At 54.4% G+C, this 19,905-nt stretch overlaps 1 protein-coding gene across 2 annotated transcripts in view; it reads right to left on the bottom strand.

Moving 5' to 3' along the window:
• The window catches only part of DLEC1 (DLEC1 cilia and flagella associated protein), a 90,430-nt gene that overhangs the window by 24,312 nt on the left and 46,213 nt on the right, over positions 1-19,905 (bottom strand). For both annotated transcript variants that reach the window (XM_030328403.1, XM_030328404.1), the window contains exons 7-19: positions 13,757-13,844; positions 12,878-13,051; positions 12,061-12,197; positions 10,486-10,578; positions 7,213-7,303; positions 6,646-6,808; positions 5,551-5,743; positions 4,688-4,746; positions 3,947-4,115; positions 3,489-3,582; positions 3,146-3,276; positions 2,878-3,036; positions 401-540 (exon numbers count right to left, since the gene is read on the bottom strand). In XM_030328403.1, the coding sequence (XP_030184263.1) occupies positions 401-540; positions 2,878-3,036; positions 3,146-3,276; positions 3,489-3,582; positions 3,947-4,115; positions 4,688-4,746; positions 5,551-5,743; positions 6,646-6,808; positions 7,213-7,303; positions 10,486-10,578; positions 12,061-12,197; positions 12,878-13,051; positions 13,757-13,844 (1,691 nt within the window). The remainder of the gene's footprint in view (positions 1-400; positions 541-2,877; positions 3,037-3,145; positions 3,277-3,488; positions 3,583-3,946; positions 4,116-4,687; positions 4,747-5,550; positions 5,744-6,645; positions 6,809-7,212; positions 7,304-10,485; positions 10,579-12,060; positions 12,198-12,877; positions 13,052-13,756; positions 13,845-19,905) is intronic.

Here is a 19,905-nt window from a genome sequence, read left to right as displayed (position 1 = left end):
GGCTGGCTGTGAGCATCCCACGTGAGCACTCGACTCCCAGTGTGTAGGTGTGTGTCCCTCTAGGAGCACATCTCCAGGGGCTGATGCTGGGTCACGGGGAATGCACATAGTTCCCTTAACTGGGCAACGCAAAGTGCTGTTGAAAGTGATTGCACTAACTGACGCTCCTTTAGCACCCAAACTGGAAGGATACACCCTATAATATCACCAGTGAATTATCTCCGGGCAATGGATTTTCTTTCCTGTAATTTCCAAATTTTATAGAACACGTTTCAATACCTTTCAATTCGGAAATGGCTGTAGATACTTAGTGCCGCGCAACATAAATGTACTGTCAGTAGACGCAGGGTGTGTTGTAGCAGGCGCCCCCCACCCCCCCCCCCCCCGCACGCCCTCTTACCTCCAGGCTCCGTTTACCACCTCCAGCTCCAGGACGGTCTGCAGGCGCTGGCACTGCTTGGCCTCCAAGGTGATGGTCACCCTGCACTCCCCCAGAGCAGGGATCTGGCCGCTCGAGGGCTCAATGTCGAAGGGAGACACCTGATGCGGAGGTCAGTCGAGAAGGACGAGGGGTGAGGACACTTGGAATTGCAGAACTGGTGGCTTTCCTGTCCCCACCGAGATAAGGAGCACCGGTCTGACTGAGGCCTGGCCTCCCCCCCCCCACACCATGGCCGGGGGGGCCTGCCATGGGGGCCTGCCTTCGCCTACCCCCACCTCCCACCCAGCTGCCATGCTGGCCAGGTCGGGTCCAGGGCGCTTGTCGTGGGCTCTGTGCTCTCTAGCTTCTGACGGCTCACCTCCCTGGCACTGGTGGGAGGGAAGGGCTGGCCTAACTCTCAGTAAAAGTAGTTCGTGTGCTCAAGTATGGGGCCCAAGCTCTGCCAGTAAAGAAGAGACCTTTTGCTTTCCTTGGTCTTTGTTCCTCACAGGCATCTCCCCGGGAGTCCTGGGGGCATGCTGTAGGCCAGGACTGGGTTTCTGTGCCCCTGACCTGAGCACATCCAACAAACCCCAAATCCAACATTATTTTTGGGAGCTCAAAAGAATAGAGTACAGAGAACTGTTGAGACGGGATTCGTGCCAGCCTCCATTGGGACATAAATCCTGATATATGACGAAATTGATGGCTACTTCAATTACAAAATGTTGTCATTCTTCACAGTGGGAGAAAAACCCAGACTGGGAATTAGAGAACTGGGATCCGATGATTCCACCACCCGCTAGCTGTGCGACCCTGGAGAAGCTGCTGTCCCTCTCTGTCTCTATCCAGTAAGGAGGTTGGCTGTGGTCTGTAAGTTTCTAAGTGTGCTCTGGGAAGTCCCAGAGTGCCTAGGGCAGGGGACTAGGATGTGGGGAGAGGCAGGATGGGGCAGGGGGTGCCTAACAAGGTGGCCAGAGCGGTTACCCTTTGTGAGTGTGAGCCTGGAGGGAAAGCGCTAAACTCCAAGCCTATGTAACAGGGTGCTTGCATGCAGTGGTTCTTGGCAATGGTGTTGGTGATTTGATGCAAAGTTTCCTAACTGCTAAGTGTCGGTGCCCCACTGGAGAAATGAGGCTGTTGCCTCAAAGGACAAGGCCAGTCAAGTGGAAAGGAAAAGTCCCCGAGAAAGGGAATACCTGCTGGCAGGTAAGACGGATGTGTGGCCGCACCCGTCTTTCCTCAGCTTCTGAATACGGAGGACGGGGTGGGGGGCAATGTTCTGACCCGGAAGGGGGCAAGCAAGAGGGGATCTCGGCAGGAAGCGGTCAGAGGGAGGGTGCTTTCACCACACAGACCTAGTCAGAGCCTCCCACACGGACCACAAGGAGCTACGGCGGCTTCTAAGGAGCCACGGCTGCCACCTGTGTGAAGAGTGGGGGCGACCCGCCGGGATTTACAGCGAATCCCTGGCAGCTAGGGAGGGACTGAAGTTTTGTGCCACTTGCTCTGGATCTCACATTGATTTAAAGGTCCGACGGTAGGGGCGCCTGGGTGGCTCAGCCGGTTAAGCATCCGACTCTTGGTTTCGGCTCAGGTCGTGATCTCAGGGTTTGTGAGTTTGAGTCCCACGTGGGGCTCTTTGCTTGGGACTTTCAAATTAAAGGCGATGATGATAATACTTAACAACTTTTAGTACTTTCCGTTTTTGTAAGAAAAAGGAAAGGGCTTGGAGTGGAAACGAATCCTGCGTTCTTTCTCGGAGCCCTTGTTTGGGCCCCAAGTCCATGCCCAAGTGCCCCCTGGTGGCGGTACTCAAACTGCAAGCACAGTCCCCGGGAGGTTTTGAACTTTTGAGGTGAGCCCCTCCCACTTGCCCCTTCCTAGAGGCCCGGGAGCTTCCCGCCCAACTCAGCTGCCCATTTTCTTCCTAACTCAGGCTGCTTTTTAAAAACGTTTATTTATTTTGAGAGCGAGCGAGCGAGCCAGCAGGGGAGGGGCAGAGAGAGAGGAAGAGAGAGAATCCCAAGCAGTCTCCGTTCTGTCAGTGCACAGCCCGATGCAGGGCTCGAACCCATGAACAGTTAGATCATGACCTGAGCTGAAAGCAAGAGTCTGATGCTTAACTGACTGAGCCACCCAGAGGCCCCCAGCTTGTTTTGACAGAAGGAAAAACCCCTGTCTTATTTCCACATCGGATGGTAGAGAAAGGAACAGGAAAGTCCAGTTCCGGACTAAGTTCTGCTGTAGAGGGGACCCCAAGTGCCTCACAGATGGGGAGAACTGGGGACACTGCCAGGAGGGAGTCACCAGGCAGGCTCTTCCTTTCCGGCCTCAACGCTCCAAATGCACCAGGACAGGTTTCACTGTCCCTACCCCACGGGTCAATAGGCTTGTGTGTGTGTGTGTGTGTTTGGGGGGGGGGGGGTCCATTTAGCCAGAGGTGCCTGACTTACACTCTCCTGCCTTTCTTGGAGGCACACCAGGCTCTCCTTCATGCACCACGTGGCTGGGAGCTGGCTGACGTTCTGGATCTGGATGGAGTCGGTGGCTTTCTGCCCCAGGCGTAGCAAACCAAACTGAAGGGCTGAGGCTTTGATGACAAGGGCCGGCCCCTGAGACATCCAGAGGGGCCTGTCGCCGGGCCGCCTGGGAGTGGGGGCTCTGTGCCCTACCCCTGCCACCCTTCTGGCCCACCCAGCTGCCCAGCCCCCCAAACAGCACCTTAAAGGCCGCCTCAATGTGTAACACCACCGGTGAGGGTGAGTTTTGGATTTCACACGGCAGGTCCTGGCTTGTTGGGCCGGGGACACCCCCGGTAAAGCTCAACTCAAAATCCTCCACTTCGCTGGGCTCTGGGAGAGAGGGCAAAGTGAGCTGGAGAAAGGGGGCGGGGCAGTTTCCGGCTGCGGCTGGGCCCAGATGCCTGGCCTTTGCTGACTTCTCGCCCACCACATGTGCCAGGCTGCGGCCGGAGCTGATCCCGGGACCCCCCCGAATGCCTGCACAGGCCCCTCTTCCTCTCAGGTCTCCTTCCCCAGCCAGCCCCAGGAGGTGCCCCCGGTACCTATGGTCCCTGCGCAGGGTTCCACTTCAATGATGTGGCAGTCACTGACCTTCCCCCACAGGTATCTGATGGGGGACTTGCTGTTGTTCCACATCTGCAAGACATGCCCCAATCCAGGCTCCCCGGGCACTGCCCCTGCACACATCTGTACCCACCGAAGGACTGCGGGGCTCCGGGCTCACAACGGGTCCTCCTGACACCCTCCCTCCCCGCTAATTCTTGGCCATCAACGCCACGCGGCAGGGTCCGTGGGCATCGTGTCCTGCCAGAGACCCAGGAGCGCAGGAAGGCTTCCGCAGCCCTATCATTCAGAGGATGCTGGGGAGCTGGTAAGATGACAGACATGCCCAGTCCGGCATCGGGTTACAACCAGTAAGCTAGCTGCCATCTGCCCCTCCAGCCGTACCCCGCCCAGTCATGCCAAGTTCAGCCCAGGCTCGGGAGAGACCACAGCCTACCTTAAAATCTTTCTTCACGGTTATACCAATGTAGTTCTCCCCGGGGATGATGAGGGCATACGGTTCCAAGAGGACCTGGAAAGGTTCTACCGAGCCTTTCACCTCGATTTCCAGGACAATGACATCATCCGCAGAGCATGAGCAATCCTTCAGGGTTTCCAATTCCAAGCTGAACACAAACCCGCCGGGAGCTAAGAGCCGACGCAGCCCAGGAGCATGGCCCTCCGTGCCCCTCACCTCTGTCCCTTGCCTGGGGTCTTGTGAAGAGGAAGCACTCCCCCCCCGCCTCCCCCCTACAGCTCCTAAGCGCCCTCAAATCAGAGGCCCAGCCAACCAGTGATGAACTCCCATCACAGTACTGGGACGGGGCCCCTTGCCGCTGCCTCCAGGGACCACACCGCAGCGGCATGGGCACCCAGCCCAGGGTCTCTCCAGAGGCTGACTGGAGACCCACCCTGACCGTCTGCCCGGGGCAGAGCTGGTAGAGATGCCCCCACGGGCACAGCCTCGCCTCGTTCGTCACCACCGCCCAGGGCCCACTGAGTGGAGCCCGGCGAGCTGTCCCCCGCGGCTGAGCCCCTCCAGGCCTAGGTGCCAGGACAAGGCAAAGTGCTCCCCCGCGTCAAAGCCTGCCGGGGAGCCGGGGGCTCCTTCACCCCTTCGCGTTGCCTTCCCCAGGACCCCCAAGGAGAAGGCAGGCCCCGCTGCCCAGCCCTCGTGCAGGGCCCAGCCCCCGCTCACCTCGTGGGCTCTGGGACTTCTTCTAGCACCATCTGGAGCACACTGTGGAAATCCCTCAGCTGCAAGACAAACACAGCACCCTGAAAACAAACTGCCCTCCGTTCAGGTGGCCCCGGAGAAGCCGGGAGCCATGGCAGGAATTCCTTCTCCCCCTGGCCTCGCTGCCACAAAGGCCTTCTGGAAAACACAGTGCTGCTTCCCTGCTACCTCCCCCCTACCCTAGGGGAAGAGGTGTGGGCCTGCCAGGACGGGAGCCAGGACTCAGGGGGGCCACCGCAGACTCCAGACTGGTGCTCCTCCCTCAGCTGCGCCCGAGCGGACAGGAAGGAAAGGCCCTCCAGACCCTGACGTTGCCCACCGGCAGAGCCCTCAACCGTGGGCGGCACCCTCCCAGAAACACCCTCCCAGAACAGTGAGGCCGGGGTGCGGAGCTGAGAGGCAGAGGGTCCCAGGGCACCCCCTTCACACCCAGCTCTCACTCCCCTCTCGAGTCACACACAGGGCCTCGCACTGGAGCCCCCCGTGTGAACCTTGTGCTCTGCACCTGCACCTCACACGCCGGGGGGTGCTGGGGGCTGCCCAGGGGTGGCACTGTTGTCGACTTAGCGGAAACACGGAAGACACCAGAGCTGAGGAAATGAGCCCAGGGTCTCGCGGCAGACCGGGCGTGTGCACCGTCAGGACCCGGCCAGAGAGGCTGCTTCGTCCTCCAGCCCCACTCTTAGCTACGGGCCGGCCTCAGAGGGTGCCGGGATCTCGTCAGGCTCGGCTGTGGCCTCAGTGTCACTAAAGAACATGGGCAGGGGGTGGTGGCAGTACCCTGACCCAGGCATGCGTGACTACCACGATGGCATCGTTTTAACCTCACGAGGAGAGAAGCTCAGGATGAACTCGTGGTCCGCGTGGGGGCTGAGAGCCCCTCTCTCGGGCAGGACGGAGAAGGCCGTCTCCCTGTCAGGGTGGTACTTGAGGCTGCCCATGCTGTAGGTCTCTCCAGGCATTAGGGGCTGCAGGTTCGGCTTCACGATCTGCCAGTGGAAGGCCAGCTCCACGCACCTGTGGGGGCAGGGGATCCAAGGCCGCATCCCACCTCTGCCGGACCGGTCTTCCCACCCCCTGCCTGGCCCGGCCCTGCTCTAGGAGCAGGAAGTGGCCAGGTCAGCCCTGAGGCTCGTCCCGTGGAGGTCAGAGAATCTGCCAGAGACCTCCTAAGAGAGCTGCCCCCTCCCCACCATAGCAGTTGGGGGTTAGAGCCACGGTGACTCAGGAAAATGGTGAACACAGGGAACCAGGCTCTAACTATCAGGCTACGGACCCTAGGACATTTTTCTGCAGTGTCTCCTACCATGTGAGAGTTCCAAAGGTTTGCCCCATGAACTCCCCCCTCCACTGCCCTCCACCTCTCCAGCTGTGGCCTCCCAGGGTGGCTCTGTCCGGCACTGGCTGCCAACAGAGCAGGGACAACTGCATGGGGGTGGGGAGGCGGGACTCTGGCACACTGCTGATGGGGAGGGACAGCAGATGGTAAGGCCCGGGGTCACCCGGGAAGCCTGGCTGGCAGTGAGAACTGAACCCACTGGCCACAATCTGATCCTGGGACGTGGATGGCTTCCCCTCATGGGCATGGCAAGACCTCTCTGTAAAACCGTTCCGGGGCTAAGGGTAGTCCAGGATAATCTAGAACACTGCCCACTATAACTTCCTGCAGTGAGGGAAAAACGTACATATCTGCTCTGTCCAGTGTGGCTAGCGACACGTGGCTAGTACTCAACATGTGACTGGGGCCACCGAAAAAGTGAGTTTTAGTTTAATTTTAGTTGATTTCAACTTAAATGGTCACCTGTGGCTACCATGGTGGACAGGGAAAATCTGGACCCTCCTGGCCCACTGGGAGCTCCGGGCCAGGCGGGGAAGCAGAAAGGGTGCGTGTTGAAGGGTACTGCCCAGCGGTCACTCACGTCGCGTTTCTAATAATGAGCTGTTTTCTAGCTGTGGACTGAACGTTCTCCGGCTCAAAGCGTACGAAGTGCTGGGCTGTTACGTCTGTGAGCTCTCCAGGCTCCGGCTGACTTTCTTCACCAGAAATATAGATCAGATCCAAAGCAACCAGCTGCCCAATTCCTGACACAGGGGATAAAAAGGGCTGAAATCAGGACTCTGTGGCCAAAGGCTGTCACGGGATCTACGCTACCATCCACATGCAACCGGCCTTGATCGTGACCCCAGGAGGTGGACACAAGAGGGCAACAGGGGCCTTCAGCACGCAGATCCTGTCCCCACATCTTCCCAGACCAAAAGGAGGTGATTTTGATAACCTGGTACATAGCGGGTACTCAGTTAAATGCTTGCTGGGTCAAACTGGAAGGAAGGAAGGAAGGAAGGAAGGGAGGGAGGGAAGGAGGAAGGGAGGAGGGAAGGAAGGAAGATAAGTAGGTAGGTAGGTAGGTAGGCGGGTGGGCATCTTGGGGAAATTTCAGCAGGATGCCCCAGAACCTGAGGTGGCCTGGGCGCACTCACAAGCCCACCTACGGTCACCAGCTCCTTTATCTGGCAGTTGTCGCACACAATGATGAAGGTCTGCTCTGCCTTTTCCAGGCTTGTCGGGAGGAACGAGACCTGGGGAGAGAAGGGCTGTCGTTCAGGAGCTTCCCCCTCTCAGACACGCACCCCTCCCCTTATTCTCCACCCCTCGTTTCCCTCTCTGCTGCTCCCCCTTCCCCCGAAAGCCAGGGCGTTCTGCAAGGCTCCACCCCAGACTAAGGCAGGAAGCAAGTTGAAAGGCATGAAGAAAAGGTTCACAGAGACTGAGATGCAAACGGCTCTTAAACAAATGACAACACGTTTAACCTCATTCATGATACAAGAAATGGAAAGGAAAACCACGCAGAAAACATTTTCACCCTTCATACTGGTAAAGAGCAGAAAGTTAGGAGTCGTAAATGCAACAAGAAGATATCTTCATTTTCTCCAAAATCATCTGGAGGGAAAGGGGGGGGTTGGCTGGAAGAGATGGAAGGGTGTAGATGCCATATGGTTGGCCAAGAGTTGATAAACGTTGACGTTGGGTACTGAGGACACAGTGATCATTAAACTATCCTCTCCGTTTTTGTATATGCTTTAACAGTCCATGATAATAGTTTTTCCTTTTTTTTTAAAACAGTTTTTCTTTTGAGTTTGACAACACATTGTTGGCAAGAGTGTGAGAAAACAGGCACCCTCATATCTCCGCATGGTGGCGATTTTGGCAATGTGTATCGCAATTCGGACCAGCAGAGACCCCCCGAGACAGCAAAACCACTTCAAGGGCTGTAACCTGCTGGGAGACTCATAGTTGGACAGAGTGACGTATGCAGTCACCAAAATGGCCAGAGATCAGAAAAAAACCTTCATGTCCGTCAGTGGGGGACGGCTGACCTGAATCATGGTTCGTTCACACAGTGGAATACCATGCAGTTGTGAAAAATACGAGACTGCTCCTTAAGATCTAGCAGAACTGGGGCGCCCGGTTGGCTCAGTCGGTTGAGCGTCCGACTTCGGCTCAGGTCACGATCTCACGGTTCATGAGTTTGAGCCCGCATCGGGCTCTGTGCTGACGGCTTGGAGCCCGGAGCCTGCTTCCGATTCTGTGTCTCCTTCTATCTCTGCCCCTCCCCCACTTGTGCTCTGTCTCTGTCTCTCAAAAATAAATAAATGTTAAAAAAATATGAAAAAAAAAAAAAGATCTAGCAGAACTGGGACACCTGGGTGGCTCAGTGGGTTAAGCATCTGATTCTTGATTTTGGCTCAGCTTGCGACCTCATGGTTCGTGAGCTCGAGCCCCATCTCAAGCTCTGTGCTGATGGCACGGAGCCTGCTTGGGATTCTCTCTCTCCTTCTCTCTCTGCCCCTCCCCTCCTTGTGTGCACGTTCTCTCTCTCAAAATAAATACACATTTAGAAAACAAAGGTAGAGCAGAACGGTGAGTGGGTAGCGATGTGTGGGAAGGAAAAGTGGAAACAAAGAAAACACACGTGGGTTATCTCTGAAAGGGCGTTCAGAGGACCCGGTGAGGTTGTGGATATCCGGGTGGCCGAAAAGCTGCAGCGGAAAAGGACATTTGACCGTTTATTCCCATCTCTGGATTTTAGTCATGTGAATTTGTTTCTCACTTGGAAACATGAGTACGTTTTAAAACAAAACCCCAAACAATCAAAAAAGAAAATACACAAGGAACGCCAACGGGAGAAACCCCCTCTTGACTCCTCACTGCTCCCCACAGGGTTCTGCCGCTCCCCTCTGCCTTTCCCTGGGGATCAGAGGACGGTGGCGTGAGGGAGGTGTCCTGGCCTCGGCCAGGGGTGACTGACCCCAATTTCTTAAAGCCACACCGCAAGGTACTGACACGGTCTGGACCAGGCAAGAGGACCCAAGCCATCCCCCAGCAGCAGGCGAGGACTGATAAAGGCCTATGATGCCCTGAATTGGCCTCATCCCAGCCCCAAGAGCCAGGTTCTTACTGGGGATCAGATCTGCACAGACATGAGCATGACCGCATCACTCCAGGGCTCCAAAAGATCCCATCAGGCACTTGAAACTGGAAAGCAGCTGATACAGGGAAGCCCTCCTTTTCACCATGAAAAAGCAACTTACAGCAGTGGTCCTCAGACTTTCTGCGCACCGCAGAGCTTTAAAAATCCTATGCCTTGGGGTGCCGGGGTGGCTCAGGTGGTTAAGGTTCCAACTCTTGGTTTCAGCTCTGGTCACGCTCTCACAGTTCATGGGATCAAGCTCCACGTCGGGCTCTGCGCTGACAGCACGGAGCCTGCTTAGGATCCTCTCTCTCCTTCTCTCTCTCTGCTCCTCCCAGGTGTGCTCTCTTTCTCTCTTTCAAATAAATAAACTTAAAAAAAAAATCCTATGCCTCAGGCAAACCCCAGACCCATTAACTCGAAACCTCAGGATGGGGCCAAGAGAGCAATGTGTCCGCAAGGTTCTCAGGAGGCTGCGATAGGCAGCTACATTTGAAAACCCCGTGGCTCTTGGCTCTCACTGTCTGATGCCATGGCGTGGTCCAAATCCTCCTCGCCAGAAACCAGACAGCCTTCACTCTTGAGTGTCGGTGCCTCCTCCAGCAGACTAGCGAGGAAGGCCACGTACGCTGGTGGCACAGTCGGATTCCTGGGCCAGGGAGTCAGGGAGGGCGAAGGTGTGGAACGAGAGGGGCAGGGAGACGTCACCGTTTCTCACAGACCGTGCTGGGGACCAGTGAGAAGGTGTGATGAGCCCAAGGGACCTCTGAAAGAAGCTGGTTGGGAAAGGATAAGCCCACAGCCTGCAGATCCGACTCCGGGAGCTTTAAGCGGACGTTCAGAATAAGGCCTAAGGAAGCCAAGCCTTGCAGACTGTATAACCAAGAATTAAAGAAAAAAGAGGACAAAGCCACTGTCAGTCCCCAGGCACCAGACCTGGCAGGGGTGGGGGCTGGTATCCAAGAGAGATCGAAGAACCAAAGGACCATCCTGGAGGCAGCTGAGGTGGAAGGGACCGCCCTGCTAACGGTGTGGACGGGCAGCATCTGGGATCATGATGGAAATGCTGGGGCTGTCTGCCCTTGCTTTGTCAGAGGGATCATAAGGCAAGCAAATCGCCTCACCCCCACAGAATGTGAGACCATGCTCCTACACAGAAACCACCCTGGAATGGGGGTGGATATTCAGGTCATGAAAACACAGAGGCAAAATGAAATCATGCAAGCAGTTGAGGAAACAGTCACGACCAATCGTAACAAGGAGAAAATACACGTCATGTCAATTACCTACCTCCACATACACGGCCTGCCCCGGAGCCAGCTCAAACATGGAAGGCAGGATTCCAAAGGGAGGTTGCTCAACGAAGCCCAAGGTTGCGACAGCCTTAAAGAAAAGTGGAAAATTACACAAGAGTGCGGAAGAGATTGTAAAATCCAGCAGTTAAGATTACACACTTCTCGAAACATCCATTTTGCAATCTGAAGGATATTAAGGACCATCCGGTACACAGCCAGTGAAGAAACTGAGGCCCGTCCATTCAGCAAGCACTCGCTCCACCTTCCCTGGGCACCAGGCGTGCTTCCCAAGGCTCCCAGAACCCCTGTGAAGGGCTGACCACTGGTAGGAGGAGGAAGGAACACCACTGACAAGTGCTTCACACGCGCAGCAACAGTGTGAGAGAAGGCCTCATCCAGGAGATGGGCTCCCCCAGCACAGTCCCTTCCCCACCACAGTGCCCGGTGATCCCCAATCCGCCCCCCGGGGCTCGAAGCTGCAGCCAGAGCCGAGGGGAGCCCCCACCTCGCTGGCAAGGCTGCAGCTCGATTGCCGACAAAGGGAGCCGTCTCAGCAGGCCGGGGACACGACCCCACACCTACGGGACCCCGGCAGGTAGCAGAAGTGAGCGAAACGTGTGTCCTCCGGATCTATCGCTTGTTTTCCAGAGGCACAGTTACCAAGAAATATCCCGCCCACAAGAAAAACAACCGTGTGCACATGCGGTCGACGGTGCAGTGCCGGGCTCCAGCCAGTGGGGCCGCGGTGAGGCCTGGCCCAGCGCTGCCCGGCTGCCAGTTTTTCAGAGACTGGAAATGCGGACTTTTACGTGAACTCTCCCGGCTTCTCAAGGTCGTCTCAAAAAATGTTTTTAAGCACAGTGCCAAATAAATATGCACACAGAATTCAGTCCAACAGCTGCCACCTTGTAACCCTGTATCTCTTAAAACATTGGCGGGGCGCCTGGCTGACTCAGTCAGTGGAGCGAGGGACTCTTCATCTCGGAGTTGTAAGTTTGAGCCGCATGTTGGGTATAGAGATTCCTTAAAAATAAAATCTTGGGGCGCCTGGGTGGCGCAGTCGGTTAAGCGTCCGACTTCAGCCAGGTCACGATCTCGCGGTCCGTGAGTTCGAGCCCCGCATCGGGCTTTGTGCTGACCACTCAGAGCCTGGAGCCTGTTTCCGATTCTGTGTCTCCCTCTCTCTCTGCCCCTCCCCTGTTCATGCTCTGTCTCTCTCTGTCTCAAAAATAAATAAATGTTAACAAAAAAAAAAAAAAATTAAAAAAAAAAAAAAACATTGGCTACGGGGGTGACCGCCTGGAGGAATAAATGCAGCGACACGTGAGCCAGGCCTGGGAGGGTGACGGAGGTGAGACCACCCGCCCAGGTGACACGGGTGTCAGCACCGGACTCCGTACGTCTGGATCCGCGTGTGGATCACGGCAGCCGGGGGACAGAGGGTACGCCGTTCTTTTTCCCGTGTGTTTCCCATCACAGGTGCACTCCGGCAAGTCCCCACGGGGTGGCGGCGGGGGGTTTCCTTTGCCGGATTCGTTCTCGCTCTGGGTAGCAGTCTGCGGTCACTCACCCTGAAGCTCAGCGGCGGCCAGCTCTTTTTAGGCATGATGCAGAACTTGCCGACGCTGAAGCCCACGTTTTTGCACAGGAACCTGGTTATCTTCATTCCCCCGATGAGGCAGTAGCCACAGTCCAATACCGGTGACACTGCAGCCATAGGAAAAGACGCACATGAGAAAATAGCCCGTCCTCCAGAGAGGCCCCGCTGCCCTTGTTCTCCTGAGGCCCAGCCAGAGCTCAGAGCAGCCGTGGCCCGGCACCCAGAGCAGGGGATGAATGGGGACACTCCCTGACCCCCACTCCCACGTGGCAGCCTCCACGCACTGAGGGCTAGGACAGGAGTCTGTGCCCACTATGGACTCAGGCCTCGGCCAGGACCACCCAGCATGGGCCTGGGGGTTGTGGTGAGAGTCCTAGCTTCTAGTCTGTGCCCAGGCTTGTAAATGAGGGGGCCCAGCCAAAGCCGGCCTTCCAAGGAAGCCCCCCCCCCCCCCCCGCCAGAGCCACAGAGGCGACATCTGCCGAGGGCCCTGGGCACCTCTTCCTTGCCTCCGTGTGGCGCAGGCCCTCGGGGGTGTCCACGAGTCAGAGGAGCCCATGCTGGAGCTAGCCGGGCTGCTAAACTCCTCTCCTCATGCGTGCGATTCGGAGTCAGCCTCCACTGGGAAGTAGGACAGTTGGGGTCTGACACCGTGGAAGTCCGCATGGTGTCCCTCCTTAGGACCCAGAAGCCCCTCCCCAAGAGGACCAAGTCGTGCGCTGCCACAAAGGGGCCCTGAGAGCAGGCAGCCTGACTGAATCCCGGGGAGGGCGGCGCGCACACTCACATGTCAGCACTGGGGGTGGCCTCCGGGCTTGCAGGGGGATCACGAGCGTGTGGGCTGACTGGGTCTCAACTAAAATGAAATCATCAAAATCCCCGAGGCAGTCGGGAGAAAACTGGACGATATACTGGCAGGTCATCCCAGGGGCCACCATCCCGCCTTTTCCTGGGAACATCCCTGTGCGTGAGAAAAGCAACCGATGAGGACCTGGGGACCAGCCGGCCACCAGGGCTTTGACCCAAGGGCTACAGACGGCAGCCAGGGGGAGTAGATGCTGTCTGGGCCAAGGCCACGGCGACGGCAGAACGAGGGCACGCGAGGGGAACAGGCTGTGAGGGCAGGGAATCCAGGTGAAGACGCCAGGGCTCGGGGCAGGGAGCAGGCGGGTGGGGGTTGGGGGCGTGGGGGACATGGTCCACCTGGAATAGTTAGGTGAGGCCACGCCTGGCCTGATGGGACAGCAGAGAGCCATTCGAGCTTCTGAGCATAGTGGGGGAGGGGAATGACTCGATCAGGCCGTTCTTGGGATTTACAACACCGTGTTCACGGAAGCTGGAAGGCCAGCTGGGAAGCCACCGCAGTGTTAAGTTTAAGTGACGAATGAGGACGGCCTGACCGGACGCAGCGGCAGAACGGAGGGCGAGCAGAGAGAGGGCAGGCCCGGGCCTGGAGGGGTGACTGGAGAAAGGGCCTGGCAGGTCTCGGAGACACACGGTCAGGAGGATGGGCTGGCGGGTGGGCAGGCTACTGGCAGAGCACGAGAGCCCCAGGGACTGAGGGAAACGCGGGCCCAGGCCCATCAGAGGGTCACGCGGGCCGGTGCCAGGAGCGAGCCCAACACACAATTCCGAGGCGGTCCAGACCACGGCTGGGCTGACTCACCCAATCCCAGCGCGAAGTACGGCGTCGACGGCGGGATGACTCTTAGGCAGCGGCTGGCCGCGGTGGTGTTCTGTAGCGAGATCGCCATCTGCCCAAAGGTAAAGGGGAGCTCTTTTAGACAGCAACACACACGGACGAGCGACCCGAGGCCCGGACGGACTACCTAGCGCGGAAAGCGGGCAGAGGTAGAGATGAAATGAGTCTAGGCTGGCCAATGGGCACATGGGGATTCCTTTTGCCCATCGATCTACCTTTGATTGCATCTGGAAAAAATACAATACGAGGTGAACCGGAAGACGGGAATAGATCTGACCTCGGCGTTGCCCGCTTTAAAACAACAGCTGCTGTGTGCTGAGTATCCGCCACGTGCCCTATGAACCTCACAATAACCAGGAAAAGGCGGGAGTTCTCGCTCTCTCACACCACAGAAGCTGAAGTTCCCAGACGTTCCTTAACCCGTAGAGTTTTGAGATGTGAGCCCAAGATATCGGGCTCCAAAGTCCTGCCCACCTGGCCTCTTACTTGCCGACTTTTCCCCTACGTGTATCCCTCTGGGCCACTTCTTCCCATGGGCACAGTGAAGAGGGCTATAGGCACCTGTATGATAAGGTTGTAATCGGGCCTCCCTCCAGCACTCAACCCATCCAACCCTATCAAATCCTGCCTTCTCTTCTTCCTCTCTCAGACTAGGAGACCCCCGGGGGCAAGGCCTAGGATTCACGCACTGCTAACCCCCACCAGAAGAGGAGCTCGTACGCAAACACACCTTTTGCTTCGATTTTGTGAAATATTACACCGGGGAAAAATGGATAAAGTATAACATGACAAAAGCCAAGTTTCCATCACCCAGTTTAATCACAAATCATAAAAACACATGGGGCGCCTGGGTGGCTCAGTCAGTGAAGCATCCGACTTTGGCTCGGGTCATGATCTCACAGTTCATGGGTTCGAGCCCCGCGATGGGCTCTGTGCTGACCGCTCTGAGCCTAGAGCCTGCTTCAGATTCTGTATCTCCCTTTCTCTCTGTCCCTCCCCCACTCACTCTCTCTCTCAAAAATGAATAAGCATTACAAAGTACAGAGGAAACCTACCCTAGCCCCTTTTCCCTCCACCAGATAACACCTACGTAAATTTGAAGTATGGGTCTTCATACTTTTATTCATAGGTATGTGTTCCTAAATCAACACTTATCCATTGTTGGCCAATACATTTGCACCAGTCTATCTGTGAACCACACCCAAGTGTGCAGAGAACCATATTATGGTTTTAATTTTCGTTTTTCTGTTATTAATGATAATGAGCACTGTTTCATATGTTTATCTGCTATTTGGGGTTCCTCTTGTGTGAGTTATCTATCCATATCCCTTTACGATTTTGCCATTGTGTACTTTGTCTTTTTCTTATTTTTAAAAAATGTTTATATCTTTATTTTTGAGAGAGAGACAGACAGACAGAGAATCCCAAGCGGGCTCTGCGCTGTCAGCGCAGAGCCCAACACAGGGCTCAATCCCACGAACTGTGAGATCATGACCTGAGCCAAAATCAAGAGTCAGACGCTTTACAGGCTGAGCCACCCAGTCTTTTTCTTATTGATTTGTAGGAGTTCTTGATATATTCTGGGTACTCATTCTTTTTAAGGTACACGTTATAAACAACCTCTAAGTTCATAACTCATATTTTTTGAGGTACAGTCTCCAAACTGTTAATGTAAAATTTATCAGCCTTTTGTGGTTTGTGCTTCTGTTTCATGAAATCTTTCTATATCTCCTATATTTTCTTCTTTAAAATTTATTTGAGATCTTTGCTGGAAAGTACTTCGCTTAGGGTATGGAGTGAGGTAGGGATTATATTATCTTCCATGCAGCATGGATGCTATCTCAGTCTTGTCTCCGCAGGGGTGCACGCGTGCACGGAATAGCCTGAGCAACAGCATGTGCAGTTCCCCCCATCAGGCTGCTGTTCTCTCAGAAACATGGAGCCAGCTGCACCCACTGCTGAGATTACCAGTCAAGGTGTCCATGGCAGCAGCCGGTCCTCGCATCCACTGAGGCATTAAGACAGCCTTGCTCCAGGGGCGCCCGGGGTGGCTCAGTCGGTTAAGCATCTGACTTCAGCTCAGGTCATGATCTCACGGTTCATGAGTTCGAGCCCCGCCTCGGGCTCTGCGCTGACAGCTGGGAGCCTGGAGCCTGCTTCAGATTCTGTGTCGCCCTCTCTCTCTCTGCCCCTCCCCCACTCGCACTCTGTCTCTCTCAAAAATAAACAAACGTTAAAAAAAAAAAAAAAAAACAACTTTAAGACAGCTTTGCTCCAGCCACACAAGGCAATCCCCTGGCCAGTGAAAGGCAGGGGCCAGTGGTTTACAAGGCTTCTGAGGGGATGGCTTCTGAGGGGATGTGCGACAAGCACAATGAAAGCGTCAATTGCATTTAATGGCAGTCAGCTCAATGACACATTCTCAGATTGGCTCTTCCTCCTTCCCCGCACTCCCTTTCCTCACTCCTCTCTAGAGATGCAAATGACAGCACCTACTCTCCCCGCTGCAGGCTCTGCTTTGTGGGGCGCCCCGGCTGTGACAGTTGGCATCCGAGGAGGCCTAAAGCAGCAGACCCTTAGGATGCAAGTCGAGAGTTGGCTCTCCCAGCAGTCAGGTGGCAATCTAGGACTCTAGCTGCCGGGCAGGAGGGTGTGGTGAGCCCCGGTACGCAGTGCACCACAATTGGCACGGTTGTCACCCACGGCCAGCTGAAATGAGGTGCAGGTGGAGGTCAGGCGCTGAAACATGGGGTAGCTACGGTTCCCGCAAGGTCTGGGGCCGCGATAATTATAAGGGCTGCAGAGTGGGCTGGCTTTCCTTGATGGCACTGGAAGGCCCAGAGGAAAAGATGACAGGCTCAGAGCAGCGAACTGCCAACTCGAGGCCCACCGTGAGGACATTCCTCGCATTCCCGGTTACACACAATTTGCTCCCGTGTCTGTGTGGGTGTGCACGCGCGCACTCCTTGCTTGATTTGGTTTGCCATTTTTCACCTGGTCTTTCTGCACCTATGTTCTTTTTTTTTTTTTTTTCTTTCAGACGCCTTTTTTAAGTTAGCAAAATACTGAATGGAAACAAAAGAACAAGTATATGAAAGCTATAACCCCCTGGCTTACAAGCTACGGCCTCTATTCCCACCACAACCCTTCAGCCTTCCGCTCACAGCCTGGGTCCCATGTGCCCTCACGTCAGGACGGAGAAGCTCTCTCGAACCTTCCGGGGGCTGGGGACTGGGAGTGTACCTATATTCCAAAGCAAATCTGGCCCATGATTTTCATTGTCATAGGTCCTCATCTGGCTTTGGGGTCAGTGTAACATTAGGCTTAGTCTGTTCAGGCTCGTCTACAAAATGCTGTAAACCGGTTGGCTTACAAACAACAGAAATTTATTTCTCACAGTTCTGGAGGCTGACAAGTCCAAGATCAAAGTGCCAGCATGGTCACGTTTTGGTGACGGCCCTCTTCCCGATTCATAGCTGGTGCTTTCTCACTGGGTCCTCAAAGTAGTGGAAGGGGCAAGGGATCTCTAGAACCTTTTTTACAGAAGCATTAACCCCCGGGGCACCTGGGTGGCTCAGTCGGTGGTTGAGGTCCGACTCTTGATTTCGCCTCAGGTCATGATCTCATGGGTTGTGAGATGGAACCCCACATCAGGCGCTGAGCTGACAGTGCAGAGCCTGCTTGGGATTCTCTGTCTCCCTTGCTCTTTGCCCCTCCCCCACTTGCACCCACGCACACTTAGGGTCCAGCGCACGCTCTCTCTCAACATAAAATAAACTTAAGGAAAAAAAAAAGCACTAATGAGGCCCCACCCTCATGACCTAAGCACCTCCCAAAGGTCCTACCTTCTAATACCATCCTCTCTGAGGGCTAGGGTTTCAACATATAAATTCTAGGAGCACATGAACATTCAGATCATAGCAGGCTCATCACCCAATAATGAGGGTATTCTTGTTCTGGTCTCTGAAACAGTTTATACATAATAGGGGTTAGTTTCAATGGCTGGTGATGGACACCTGTCAAGTGATCTGGGCCTAGCGTTACTTTTGCTAGAAAATGGTTTTGTTTTGTTTTAGTTATTTTCATACAAGTTGGACGGTCACATAGGTAAAGAGTCAGAGGTTTTGGAGACAGAAATCCTGCCTTCTTCCCCTGAATCCCTCTCCAGCCATTTTCTGCAATACTTTTTCCTCCTTTGGCTGATCATTTCAGAATATGTCTCCAAAGGGCGTGCCACTTTTTCCTCATTTGTATGCACGTATTACGGATCGAGGATATGGATATTCTCTCTCTCCTCTCCCATATCCAACTCACCATACGATACGCCCTTCCTCTCCCCCATCTTTCCAATGTAAGTTATATAATATTACTCGGTTAGAACAGTCATTGATGTTTACCTTATTGTCACGGTGTAAATGATATTCACAACTGAGCATGAAATTGTCCCTTATATAATTATTGTCTTTCCAGAGTTAATAATCAACTGATTATTTTAATAGGTACTTGTTAATAATTCTCTCTGCACTACTCTAAAAATCTCTTTCTAAGATGTCCAGATATATCAGGGACCCTTAATGATCCCCCCATAAGTCACCCCCATAAGTCAATCTATGCTAGAGCCTTCTGGCCTCTTCCAGTCTGGGCTGCTCGCCTGCTATACCTACTGCTAACTATCACCCAGGACAACCCCTGGGTTAGCAGATTTAAGATACATCCACAAGTTCTTTGACACTCCTCCCATTGAGAGGTGAGGTCTATGCAGCTTCCCCTGGAATCTGCACTAACCTTAGTGAGTCACTTGTAACCTACAGCATGCAGAGGAAATAGGGGCTTTCTCTACTTGTCTAAGGTAACCTCCAAGGTTAGGTCATACAACCTCCATCTTGCTTGCTGTGACAATCACTTAGAAGCTCGGATACTCACTCTGAGTTGCAATGTGCGGTCTGATTACACTGAGGTGGCCACTCGGTGAGGAAACCCAGGCCGTGGGGAGAACCCACGTGCCGGTACCTGGTAGACCCCCTCAGCTGCCTACCGACAACCAACCACTTGCTGTGCAAGTAAAAATGGCTCAGACAATTCCAGCTTCCGGCTTCCAGGTCACCCCTAGGCCCTCTTTATAGCTGAGGCCTCAAACACTGTGGAACAAGTCATCCCCACGGTGCCTTATCTAAATTTCTGATCCAAAGAATCCGTGAGCATGATAAAACGGTTGTTTTAAGTTGCCAAGCTTTGGGGAAATCTGCTTTGCAGCAACAGCAACTGGAAAATCACTTAACCATTAGGAATCCGGGGATTTCCCTCCCCTCTCTCCTCCGCTGGATCTTTTGTTTTTCACACACCAGCCCTCCTCTTCCTTGGTTTACTCCCTGGTAGGACAGCATGCTCCCTAACGGTTTCCTCACGAAGGGTGCGTGGAACATACACTTGTAAAAAAAAAAAAAACTTTACAATTTTGAAAATGTTTTTATCTTTAAACTTTGTGGTTTAGTTGGGTAAACGACATATGGACATAGTCATATACCTAACAAATGCAAGGCGCATTTCTGAGAGATATCACTGTGGTCCCTGGGTGGTGGCTCAGCTGGTTAAGCGTCTGACTCCTGATTTTGGCTCAGGACATGATCTCACTGTTCGTGAGTTCGAGCCCCCCTCTGGGTTATATCCTGGCAGTGCAGACCCTGCTTGGGATTCTTTCTCTTTCCCGCTCTCTCTGCCCCTCCCCCACTCTTGCTATCTCTCAATATAAATAAATAAAACTTGAAAGGTCTAAGAGATATCACTAGATATAATTCAATTTATGTAACAGACTGTGGCAAACCGTATTTCTCTTTTGGGGAGGCTTGCTCTGGGGAAACCAGCCACTGTGCTAGGAGGAAAGGGGAGGGGAGGAGACGGAAGGAACTAGCTGATGTGGAGAAGCCACAAGGGGAGGAAGTGAGATCTAAGCTGAAGGCCAGCATCAACCAGCAGACACGTGGGTGAACGGCCCTTCAGAAACTTCTAGCCTCCAGTCTTCTGGTTAGGACTCCAGACATCACAGTAGAAATAAACTGTCCTTACGATATCCTATCTGATAAGCAAGCAAACGTCTGTTTACACCACTAAGTCTT

The sequence above is a fragment of the Lynx canadensis genome, chromosome C2, assembly GCF_007474595.2.
Source record: "Lynx canadensis isolate LIC74 chromosome C2, mLynCan4.pri.v2, whole genome shotgun sequence".
NCBI lineage: Eukaryota > Metazoa > Chordata > Mammalia > Carnivora > Felidae > Lynx > Lynx canadensis.
The sequence above is the reverse complement of the archived record's forward strand: the minus strand, read 5'-3'. Positions and strand labels throughout refer to the sequence as shown.